The 11,704-nt window shown below is 50.4% G+C and overlaps 1 protein-coding gene across 1 annotated transcript; it reads left to right on the top strand.

Moving 5' to 3' along the window:
* Nucleotides 1-1,395: 1,395 nt before the first annotated feature.
* LOC144143335 (solute carrier family 22 member 16-like) lies at nt 1,396-10,477 on the top strand. The gene is made up of 5 exons (XM_077675104.1): nt 1,396-1,420; nt 5,902-6,104; nt 6,147-6,581; nt 9,036-9,332; nt 10,439-10,477. Exons 1-5 carry the CDS (start codon nt 1,396-1,398, stop codon nt 10,475-10,477), a joined length of 999 nt encoding a protein of 332 aa, XP_077531230.1.
* The last annotated feature ends 1,227 nt before the right edge of the window (nt 10,478-11,704 follow it).

Here is an 11,704-nt window from a genome sequence, read left to right as displayed (position 1 = left end):
AGTCGTCCCTAATGGCGAAGTCTGTGTCTTTAAGCATGCGACCGCAGCTCAAAATGCCTTCCTTCGTTTTGTAGTGGGCTAGTTTAACAATAACAGGCCGAGTTTTGTTTTCAGAAAAGGGGCCAATTCGGTGCGCGCGTTCCATCGCACCCGGTTCAAGAGTAAGTTTAAGCTTGTCGGCGCAAAACGTAGATATCTTTTGCTCCGACTCTTCCCATGTTTCCTTTATGTTGTCTTTTATACCAAGAAAGAGAAGTTGTTGCGTCGTAGGCGGTTGCTGGCGTCAATAGTTGCGGCTTTGAGCACAGAAATTTTGCGGCTTATCTGGGATGAATCGTTATTATCGCTAGGGTTGCTGGTTTGGGGCTCTGGTTTTTCTAGGTTTTCGAGTCGGTTGATAATTGAAGAAATTTGTTTTTCCTGGGCAGCTTGGGCAGTTTTAAGGCTGTCTATCTCTGTTCGAATAGTTCCTAAATAGTCCTCGACGCGTTTGATAGAATCTAAGACTGCGACTATTTCACTGCTTCTTGTTGGGCCAGGATTCAGTTCCACGTCGCCAGACAGCAGCAGTATTAATTGAGAACACAGACCAAAAGCAATCGCGTCAACACACAAGTTCAATATACTACGCAATTTAAAGTCGTTGGGACACGACACAGCAATAAGGAAGCGATTACTGCTTCTACACGATTCACAATTGTTCAGATAACTAACCTGCAAAGTCTGAAGCGGGTTGAGCATGGTGTGGCTTGCGGTGTCGTGCCCCAGGATGACGACATCGGCGGAGCGGTTTTGTAGCGACAATACCGGCCATGTGACCGGTGATGTCATCGATGGGATTGGTTGCCAGCCGTATGGGGTCCACTGGGCTGGTTTTGGCGGAGCAGCGGGATCCGCAGCGTCAAGGGGCGGGCCAGTTTCCCAGGCAAAGTTCCTGGGTGCAGGGGGCTAGGATGCTCCAGGCTTGTCTTGAAGGGACGGGCACACACCGGTGGCGGCGAAGCACACCAGCATCTGCAAAGTCAGAAGCGGGTTGAGCATGGTGTGGCTTGCGGTGTCGTGCCCCAGGCTGACGACATCGGCGGAGTGGTTTTGTAGCGACAATACCGGCCATGGGACCGGTGATGTCATCGATGGGATTGGTTGCCAGCCGTATGGGGGCCACTGGGCTGGTTTTGGCGGAGCAGCGGGATCCGGAGCGTCAAGGGGCGGGCCAGTTTCCCAGGCAAAGTTCCTGGGCGTAGGGGGGTAGGATGCTCCAGGCTTGTCTTGAAGGAACGGGCACACACCGGTGGCGGCGAAGCACACCAGCATCTGCAAAGTCAGAAGCGGGTTGAGCATGGTGTGGCTTGCGGGGTCGTGCCCCCTTCTTTAAACAAAGCTAGCGTATTGTAAATGGAAATAAAGGCTGCTTCCGGAGGTAAGTGCATTGGCGGAGCGCCAGGTTGGCTCCTAACAGCGTTTCAAAATCGGCAGCTACGTAGTTGGCGATGACTAGCCTCTGCCTTCCACCCAGTGAGTAAGCAAAAAATACCGCTGGATGCACTGCTGCCGATGCCTCGCGTCGAGGCTTCCTATCTAGGGAAAATTGCACTTACATTTCGAATTGGCCACCACATTCATTGAAACACGTCACCAGCGGACATTGCGTTAGCTCAAGATTTCCGGCGCTCCTCGAGCGCCGAGTTTCGTTTTCGCGCGAAAAACAACGGCAGGTTTCCTCGCGCTACAGGGCTTTAAACACCACCTTTTCGTTGTTTTAAAAACTGATATGAAATCGTTTTCTCCGGGGCTACAAAATCACCATTGACAATAACCACAAAACTCCCCTAATTAGGAAGTTCGTTAGTAAAGTTTAATTACTACATAACTAATCCGCACGCCCTTGGTATTACCTGACATCCGCCGCAGCTAGCAGTCTCCTTCTGAAGAGGGTTTCTTTTTTTCTCGAAGAGCCTATTTCTAAGACTTTTTGAAAGTGTTCGCTGAAATACACTGTATAATTACCCATATACTTGTTAACCGACCGAAAACCTCGCATAAAAATTTTTCAAGAACGTCTTAGGGCCTCTACATTTTGATATAGTGGCTTAAACTGTTCCTGAAAAAAGTTGTCTTCCCAGCAATGCGCTCCTGTTTTTTAAGCCGACTTTCAGGGTATCGGTGTTAGCTTGGTCTCTGTGAGTTGGCTTCCCCACACTGCCTGCTCTGCAGTGAAGCATGGCCATGTACGGAAGGAGTATGATTACAGAAAACGGCTCTGGCTCTTGCATTATCACAAGTAGCCACAAGACAGTTACCCGCAAGACGACTCTACATGCGTGAAACAGGGCTACTATTTGTCAAAAAGGTCAGTTGAAAATCGCAAGGAAAGAACGTTTCTGGATAGACAATTTGCCTATCATGAAGAAGTAGCACAATAGTATACTAAATCTCATAAATCACGTATCGCTACCCATTTAAATTGTTCGTAAATGTGTTTGCTTAGTGTGCCTAAAATCGTCGCTTTCGCGCTTCTCTTTAGGAAGGTATGGTATTTAATTACCTTTCTGCGATTGATTGATATTTTTATTTTTTACGAGATTTTTAATCGTAAAACAAAACTGTGCTTGACATTTCATTCCCGCGAGCTGTGTATTTCGGTGGGTGAAGCCGCAGCGGGGTCCGCGAATCAATGCGCCAGCCAGAATCAGTTACGTATGCAAGACGCCGCCTAAGGTCTGACCAGGTCACATACCATGTACATTTCAAGCAGATAATGCTGCTCGAAACGCACAAACGAAAAGAGGCTTGCAAGTAAAAAAAAGGTTAGCTGCATAACGAGATTGTCAGACCATTGCAGTCATGCATCAAGAAGCTTGCGCGCACTAGCGAAACCCCGATATTGACCAATGTGGTGATCTGGCCGTTGGCAGTCGTGGCGATATCGCTGTAGCAATATCGCACGCTCGCGTCCAAATCGCGCCTAGCGTGGGAATGGGGTGCGCGTCTTTAGGTGCTGGCGCGATTTTGAGTTCCCTGCGAATATGGTGGAGGAGTCGATGCTGGTCTCATGTTTCCGTTTGTTTTTTGCGAGTTTGTAAGGGTGTTGGTTATAGTCACAACAGAATGTAAATCGTTTTACTGTGTACCAAATACATTGGGCGGATATAAGGAGCGATTCTTGAGCAAAGTTTCAGGTTCAGACTTAGTGCTTAGTGTTTGCACGAAATTCACCCAGTTCGATCATGCGGTACACTTGAAGATGATGAAGGAGTTGGGGTGGTTTGCTAGAGATCGGAAGATGCGGGCCGTTGTAAAAGATTCGCTGCAAATTGTATCGCCACTCTTCGAGGCCGCACAAGCCTGCCGTGACTTTTCACATGCCTACAGGTATTACTGATGCGCTATGTACGATGCACCTCTGGAATGGCACACTCAATCGGGAATTGACCGCGAGCTTCCCGACGCGGATGCGTTTCTAAACGCCCTTCGCAACAGGACTCCTAGCTCCCGACTAGAAATGGCGAGATTCCTCCTGTAGAGGTTTAGTAAGTAAAAAGGCGTCGGCTATACCATATGCGTATAGTAAACCTCCTGGAGGTCCTCCCGCAATCAATGGTACGTCCTCGTCGGTGGCGTCATGCCTCGAGTTCAAAACTGCGCAGCGGAAGCAACAAGCTGCCTGCCTGTTCGGTGGTTCACATAATTTTCCTCCTGCCTGCCAGTTCTGCCTGCCAGTGTGAATCTTTTCGTTTTCTGGTTTTCTGGCGGGTACCTAAAATTCACAAAAAACTATGATTGATTCCTCTGTCATAGCAATCGGTAAAACACGACAGTGAAATGTGCAGCGAAATCTGCAGCTTAGCATGATTTGCTGGTCGGCGGCTGTCCTGTAAGTGTGCTTGGCGAGCTACGTCCTGGGTGCGGGTCGCTTCGGCAAAGGTGTACTGGCGTCATTTCCGTGACGGATATGATGTAAGTTAAACGTTGGTGTATGTCGGCATAAAACACTTTCGTGCTAAAATGTAAAACCCGAACACCAACAACCCTGAGTAACGTACAAGACGATTGATGATTGCTATTGGTTTCCCCTTTGTAGCGGGGTGATGACGTGTAGTAGAACGGACAATTGGGCTAGTTGGTAACAGTTCATCTTGAAAGTGGAGGCGCTCACCAAACAAGGACGAAAGTAGAAAAAGGAAGCGCCGTGTCGTCTTCGTTTTTCTACTTTCGTCCTTGTTTGGTGAGCGCCTCCACTTTGAAGATGATGACGTGTAATCTTACCAAAAAGGACATGCGTATGCGCTCTTCGTTTAATACTAGCACTGCTTAGGGCAGGCACAAAAAAACTTTTTAGGTACAAAGTACCTTTTTTTCCTGTTAAAGGTGTTAACTGTCCTATGCAATATTCTTCACCCTGCTTTTCGTCCACCAGCATTCTAATCTTCTTTTCGTCGCCTCGAAAGCCTTGAAGTTAATTTCTTCTGCACTACCCTTAACTCCTAGGGGTTCTGGAAGCCGAATACTTCCCTCATGTAGATTCGGATGGATACCCTCGCATTCTAAAACTATGTGACGCATAGTCTCTGTTTCTTTTCCGCAGACCCCGCATACCCCTACATTTTATGTACACTTCCCCACAAAGCTCTTAGTTCGCAAACAACCTGCTCTAGCCTCAAAAATCAAAGCACTGCGCTGGGAATAATCGTAGAAATTTTCCTTTCTGATGTCGAATTTCTCAGCCCTGTACATCTCTAACGAGCCGTTTTAGCTTCCATTTTTTCTCTCCATTTATCCGTTTCTATCTGTCTTGCCTCTTTTTGGGTTACCTTGGCTGTTTTGGACTCTCCACTGTTCTTTCCGTATTTCATGGTTAGCCTTTTCATCTTCCTTAGCCCCTGTGCGTCCACGCTTTTCATATATCGGTACCTAAAAACTTTAGCTGTCCACCTACGTTGATTTATTGCTCTCAACTTCCTATCAAAATATATATTACTCTGTGCTTCTCTAACTTCAAACGACGCCCAGCCCATATATCCATGCACTGCTTCAGTATTCGTTTTTCCATGCGCGCATAAGGCCATACGGCCTACTGTTCTCTGGTTCACTTCAAGACCTGATAGAACGTCTCATTTTAAGGAGAGTATAGTATTCGCAAATGTGATACCCGAAACCATTACTCCTTTCCACCTTCGTTTCCCTAATTCGTATTTGTTATACCCCCCCATAGCTCTGTGCTTCATTATAGCTGCGTTTCGTTTTTCCTTACCCTTAAGCTGCTCCTCATGAGTTCTTAAGTAGTTATCCCCTTCGTTTATCCACACTCCAAAATATTTATTTTTTGTACTCTGGGTAATTCTCAGGCTGGATAAACACTGCCTCAGTGGTAGTGTCATAGAAAACCATTATTCCCGATTTTTCTCTGCTAAAATTTAACCCGTGGTCGGTGGCTTCCTGGCCGCGATATTTACAAGCCGATGCGTATCGGTGTGGTTATCAGCTAAAAGAACAATGTCGTCTGCGTATAACATTCTATGTACCACTTCGGCTTGCAGTATATACTTTAGGTTGAACCCTACTTTATTTTTCCAGTTTCTGTTCTAACCCTGCCATGTAAAGCATAAACAGTATTGGGCTCAAAGGGCATTCCTGTTTCAGTACTGTTTCAGTACTATTTCAGCATCCCTATTTCAGTACACTTTAGTACTAAGGGTAGCTTCCCCGCAAGAAGACCCTGAGTTCAGGGGTGCACCTATTACGGGCCACTTGCTTCGATGAACTGGCGTCACCTCCATGACGGTAATGACGCCACAGAAATCTTCCTGTATCCGGGAATGAAACACTTTCGTAAAATGTGACCGCGCAAGCTAAAGCGTTTTGAAACTCGTTCTGGTCAAGAGCTTGTCATTCCCCTTGCAGACGAACCATACAACCTCGCCGGAGGACGCGGTGGCCAGCGACGAGTGGCCAGCGACGAGTGGGACTACGCTGCGGGCGTGGACACGGTGCTGACGCACTGGGACATTGTGTGCGGGCGCCAGTGGCTCGGGCGCCTGTACCGCGCCTCCTTCATGGTGGGCGACACGGCGTCCGTGCCCATGGTGGGGCTCAACTCGCACCTGGTGGGCCGCCGCCCGCTGCTGGCCGCCTGAGTGGCCCTGCAGCTGGCCTCCGGCACGGTCACCTCCCTGGCGCCCAGAGCGCTCGCCTTCATCGTGGAGCGCTTCTTCGCGGCAGCCGCGCCCAGCATCCTCGAGGTGGTCGCGTTCGTGCTGCTCTTCGAGTCCACTCAGCCGGCGCCGCGCGTCGCATTCTGCGCGCTGGCCATCGGCTGGCCCCTGGTGCTGGCGCAGCTGTACATCGGCCTGGCGGGGCTGCTGAAGCTCAGCTGGCGCCTGCAGCACGTGGCGCTGCTCGTGCCCAGCCTCGCCCTGGTCGCCGGCCTGCACGCCACCCAGGAGTCCTCGCACTGGCTCCAGGTGCACGGACGCTTCCAAGAGGCCCGTGCGGTCGCCCTGTGGGCGGCCAGGTTCAACGACGAGGAAGAGGACCTGGTCCGACGACGCCTTAACCAGTGGGCACCTTCTCCGCCCAACTGGGTAGGAGGCGGAGTTTTTTGGAGAACGAATTGCGCTCTCCTGCGCTTTCCGTTTCAGAGTTACAAGAGTGCAGCCGCAGGGAATACGTTCCGCTCCTAACACTTTTACATGGACTTTCTTGCTCCCTGAGAATGTACTCCATCCAATCCAAGTTGCATCAGTCGCATTCAGGCTCTAAAATTCACAATCTCGATGTCACCCTGGATAGTCTGCCGGTATAGTCAGAAGATTCTCCACGCCGTAGAAACGTTTTAGAAAAACGAACGTCGGATCGGTGAGATACGGGATTTACAGTCGAAGGGCTTCGTCAGAGGATATGGTACAGTTGTCGGCAAGCTTGAGCAAAAACATCGGCTAGCAGAAGGACAGTTTAAACTGAACAAAACAGCGTAAATAGTTCACAAATATCCAGTTTCTGAGACATAGGTACTTCTTCTGCCTGTGCGGAATCCTGTGGAATACGCGAATGTCAATGACTGGCGAATTAGGCCATGCTGATCAGTCGTATCACAGGTCAAACATCACACCTTCAGTTGCGTGCGAATTTCATCATGGCGCCGATGTTGAAACTTCATTTGATCCACTGTAATCCCGCTATACGCCGACACGCTGTGCAGACAGGGACAAGCTGTGTGATTGGATTCAGATCATCATGTTTCGGGAGGAAGGCCCCGGAGAGACAAACACCAATATCATGCCACAAAACTGCCCGGCACAGTATGTATATCACGTTGCGCAGTTCCAAATACCCGCACAGCACAAAAGACTTCTAAATTTTTTTACAACTCATTGAAGATGTCTGAAGTAGTTCTTTTTAAAGTCATATATAGAGGTGCCATGTTCTAATATAGATGTTGCTGTGCTCTGCTGTATTTGTTGGACAGTCGTGTGATCACGTGCAGCACATATAATAATTCCTTGAGGATCCATGCTTTCCTTCTATTATGGTTCCCCACTGGCACACAGAGCTGATGGCTTGGGACCCTCTTGGTGGTGTTTCCGATATGTCAAATGATTAGAGATATCGGTGAACTGGTGCAGTAATCGCCCATCTACTCCAGCTTTTTCTGCGGCTCTAACTTTGTCAGCTTCACGGCAATGGGACTTGTGCCGTGAAGCTCCTACGCACACGGACTAATACCCGTGCTACACGAGCGTTTCGAAGGCCTTTGAGTGGAATGTCATTTGACTCAAATGACACTTTTGAGCTGCTAGACGGCGTTTTTCAAAGGCACTTGGTTGAAATGGCATTTGAGTCGAAGGAGCACGACAACTGACCTTTGAGAATCTCAAAGGCCTTTGAAACGCGAACAGTCGTACCCTCGGGCGTAGTTTCTGCATGTGGTAATAGCAAAAACAATCATTTACGAGTAAAACTAGGTATTTAAAGAGCACGATCTTTTTAAATTTTCCATTCTGTTCGTTTTCTGTCACTCGCTCGACGATTGCAAGGTACCTTGGTACTCTCAACACCGGCGGTGCGTAAAAAAAACTCGCTGTCTTGTGCATGTTTTTTGCGCGCATGCAGAGTGTTATCAATTTTATCACTAATAATTGTCTTTTTGCCCATTTTAACTCCGAAAATAAAGTTTTGCCAAGAACGAAACAGGGCAGCAGTGGCGACCCCAAAACATGGCGGGCAAACGTGGAAACTTTCAACTGCCTTTGAGAATTGTCGTGTAGATCGGCGGAACTCCTTCCAGTTCGAATGGCATTTGAAATTTCGAAGGTCATTCGAATCAAATGACATTTTAAACGCTCGTGTCTCACGGATATAAGACTTCCATGGCAGCGATTGCGTAAAGCATACAAGGACAAGGAAGAAAAAACAAGGACGAGCGCACTCTAACAACTGAATTTCATTGGTTAATTGCGACTTTCGCCTTGCAATCAATGTATTCTACTTCCTAAACATACGCTTTTTCTGTCTACATAGTACGTACGTGTTATGTGTTGCTTGAGCTGTAGCTTTGTGCAGCCTTTCCTGTATCAAATGTACGGGCTATACGCGAGGATTTTTTTTCTTTTTAGGCGGGCTGTAAGTGGGGGTGTAGAGGAGGCGGGTTATGCGCAAAAATACGGTAGTTACGATGTTATGTCCCATCGTTTGTGGGTCGTTAGATAAAGTCAACGTGGGGAACATTGGAGGCCATATCTTTAATCCGTATCGTTAATCGCTTTGTCCGCATAACTGTTGGCAACGTGTCTCCGTAAAATATAAATCTGCTTCAGAATTATCCGGTGGGTGGAATGCATATCGTGAGTGCACCAGACTTACCTACTAACAATATAACAGTAAGTGAATGTGCACTTCGTCCTGCTGTGTCCAGTGAGAGACAGTGCTTGAATTGCACATGAGCAAGCGTCTCTCTCATGCTGCCCACGGATCAATGGGAGCCGCCATCTTCCTCCTGGCAGGGTCCGGGAAGCTAGCTGTTAAGGTCGAGCCAGCAGGCGGGGGGTCCGGTGGCGCCGTACCTGTCGCGGAACTTGCTGTCGCACTGCCTGGTCTTCTGCGGATGGTGGTTCCTGGTGCACGTGGCCTGGTACTATGACCTTGCGGACCATTTCGTGGACGAGACCCCGTGGGCCATCCTGGCGGGCAGCGTGCCCCTCATGGCTGTCGCCTACGCGGCCATCCGGCACTTCGGCCTCCTCCGGTCGCTCGTGCTCTCCCATCTGGCCGTGGCGCCGGTGCTGGCGTACCAGGCTGTCGCCATGGCGACGCGCGGCGGCGCCGCCACTCCTCCCGTGGGCATCGCACGCTGCTCATCAACGCCGCCTACATGCTGCTCAACGTGCGCACGGTGGCCACCTCCCCCACCCAGGTTAGACTTGAGGCCAAAAAGCTCGGGTGCAGCGCACGTACAGTGCGCGTCAGGCTTGTCTAGGGCAAGCGAACGCGCGGATTGGGAGTGTGCTGGCGACATCTGCTGATAGCGGCTGGGTTGGAGATAGCTTGCCATTGCGCGTGCGCCGATCTCGGACAGGGTCAGGCCGGTCTTCGTTTCGCATGTGCCGCTCGAATTTGCAGGCGCCACCACCCTCGAGAGGCGATTGTCTTTCACAGTGGCAGCCGGGAGCGTTGACAGGCCATATAGACGCGTCGTTCGACGCGGTGCAATAACCCATCAGGTGGTTCCGCAATGCTAGAAAACGACCTTCGGTAATCTTCTGAATCTCACGTTTAGCAAACGAAAAGCACGCAACAAGAACGCACTGCAGCGCTTTCCGTCAAAACATTTGTGCGATTAAGTAACGGCTGTACTGATAATGCATGGCATCAAATTACGCGCTTACCCCGTGTCACCGCCTACGATTGGCACTTCAGAATAAAAGCGCCCCTTGTGGGGCGTGGCGTCTCTAAGTTTGAGAGGCTCATGCTATAAGACGACCGACCCGAGCCTGTCCGAGATCCACGCACGCGCAATGGCAAGCTATCTCCAACCCAGCCACTATCAGCAGATGTCGCCAGCTTTCTCGGAAGCCGCGCGCTCGCTTGCCCTAGACAAGCCTGACGCGCACTGTACTGCCCTTAACCCCAACTCAGGTTAAGCTGGAAAATATGTTCCTCACTGCAAAAGCTTGTCGACTGGTGCATTGGTATACCAAATGTCGTCACCATTACGGCCGCGAGGGAACACGATGTCACACTACATACCACGCTTTGCACATCTACTTCGTTTTGAGCCGCTTCCTCAACTCTTTCTGGCCCTCTCGAGCCGCAAAGGTCACCAAGGGTTGTTTTGGCTTGGGCAGGAGTAATTTTCCGGTTCTCTTCCACCTCTGTGTTCAAAGCGGATGGTGATAATGCTTGGAGACTGCTCCTGCCTGCCCTGCGCTGCGTTCTGACGCAGCGCTGCGGCAGCGATGACGACGACTACCGGGAGAGATGAAAGCGAAAACTTCTGTATTTACTACAATTTTTACATAGTAAGCGTGTATTTGCACGAAGGATACTGAGTAACAATTGTTCGCTCTGTGCAGCCACGGATGCAACCCGTCAAAGATGAGCCCCGACCCAACCACCAAGACTGCAAAAACCTCCCACACTTTCAGCCGAAGAAAACTCTCAATTTCTCCCTCACCAGCGCTCTCTCCTCTCCCCCAGGCTGGGCTTGTTCCCAGAAGGAAGCCACGGGGAACCCATCGATGCCTCCTACGGCTCCGCGTTCGTTGCGGCCCCGCGTGCAACCGCGCGCATCTTCCGCGGTTGCCGCCGACTTGCACTAGGGGGTAGAGACCGCGGAATACATGGAGGGGGGGGGGGGCTTATTACGAAAGCAAGGACGTTGTCCTGCCACCTGCCCGGCCATGCGACAACGACGACATTGTCGGGCAGGCCTGACCCTCACAGTAAGTTTCACTGATCGGCCCGCTGGCTTGTCGGGGCCGACCGTACGGCCGTTGGGACCGTTATTATTCTACTCGTGAGCCATGTAATGGTTTCGCCTTAAAGCGGCGCTGGAACACTTTCGATAAACGCTTTCACCCTTTCCTTCACGTCTCGAAGCATAGTGGGAACGGCCATGCGTGATTTTCTTGCTAGCAGCAGATACGCCTTCCGTTTTTAATGGCATTCTTTAAAGCTAAGCTTTATACTTTCACCCAGTGGTTTCGCCGTGGAAGTGCAAGTTCACATTTTGACCGCAGACACACCCCCTGGGACACACTCGCCGGGCCCTCCTTCGGCGCTGTGCTGCAATGGGCCCCGTTTTCAGTCGTTCTGCTCAGCTAGCAGCGGAGGCCGCTGAATTGATAGCCAGCTGACCAACCCCGCCGCCTCCCACGCACGCACCGCTAGGCTGTCTCATGCTACGTGACTTGTATGGCGCCCCGCGAAAAGGAACGCCGCGTTCCCCGTGAGTGAAAGCGAGGCCGGACCTCCTCCTGTGAGCGGTGCACGGGGCCGAACGGCGTTGAGCCGTGCTCGGCAACACAGCTACATCAAAGGTTAAGCAAGTGAAACCAAAACTCAAGCAGACTAAGCCAAGCGTTTGCTTTGCATGTCCAAATTGGGTTAGCTTAGCTAAGCCGCAGCCATTTTTAAAGTGTCTACTGAATGCGTTCATTGCTGCATCAGAAGGAAAGCAGGCCAATAGCTGCTACACCTCTGTAATCAC

The sequence above is a fragment of the Haemaphysalis longicornis genome, unplaced genomic scaffold (assembly GCF_048455015.1).
Source record: "Haemaphysalis longicornis isolate Haplotype H1 unplaced genomic scaffold, Haemaphysalis longicornis Haplotype H1 scaffold_6, whole genome shotgun sequence".
Lineage (NCBI taxonomy): Eukaryota > Metazoa > Arthropoda > Arachnida > Ixodida > Ixodidae > Haemaphysalis > Haemaphysalis longicornis.
The sequence above is the reverse complement of the archived record's forward strand: the minus strand, read 5'-3'. Positions and strand labels throughout refer to the sequence as shown.

What these genes read in the sequence shown, in the direction of transcription:
- LOC144143335 (XM_077675104.1), top strand. Translation starts at nt 1,396, where the DNA reads ATGGAAATAAAGGCTGCTTCCGGAG. An exon ending in AATAAAGGCTGCTTCCGGAG is followed by an intron (nt 1,421 to 5,901) that starts GTAAGTGCATTG and finishes TTCCCCTTGCAG; the next exon opens with ACGAACCATACAACCTCGCC. An exon ending in CACCTTCTCCGCCCAACTGG is followed by an intron (nt 6,582 to 9,035) that starts GTAGGAGGCGGA and finishes TCGAGCCAGCAG; the next exon opens with GCGGGGGGTCCGGTGGCGCC.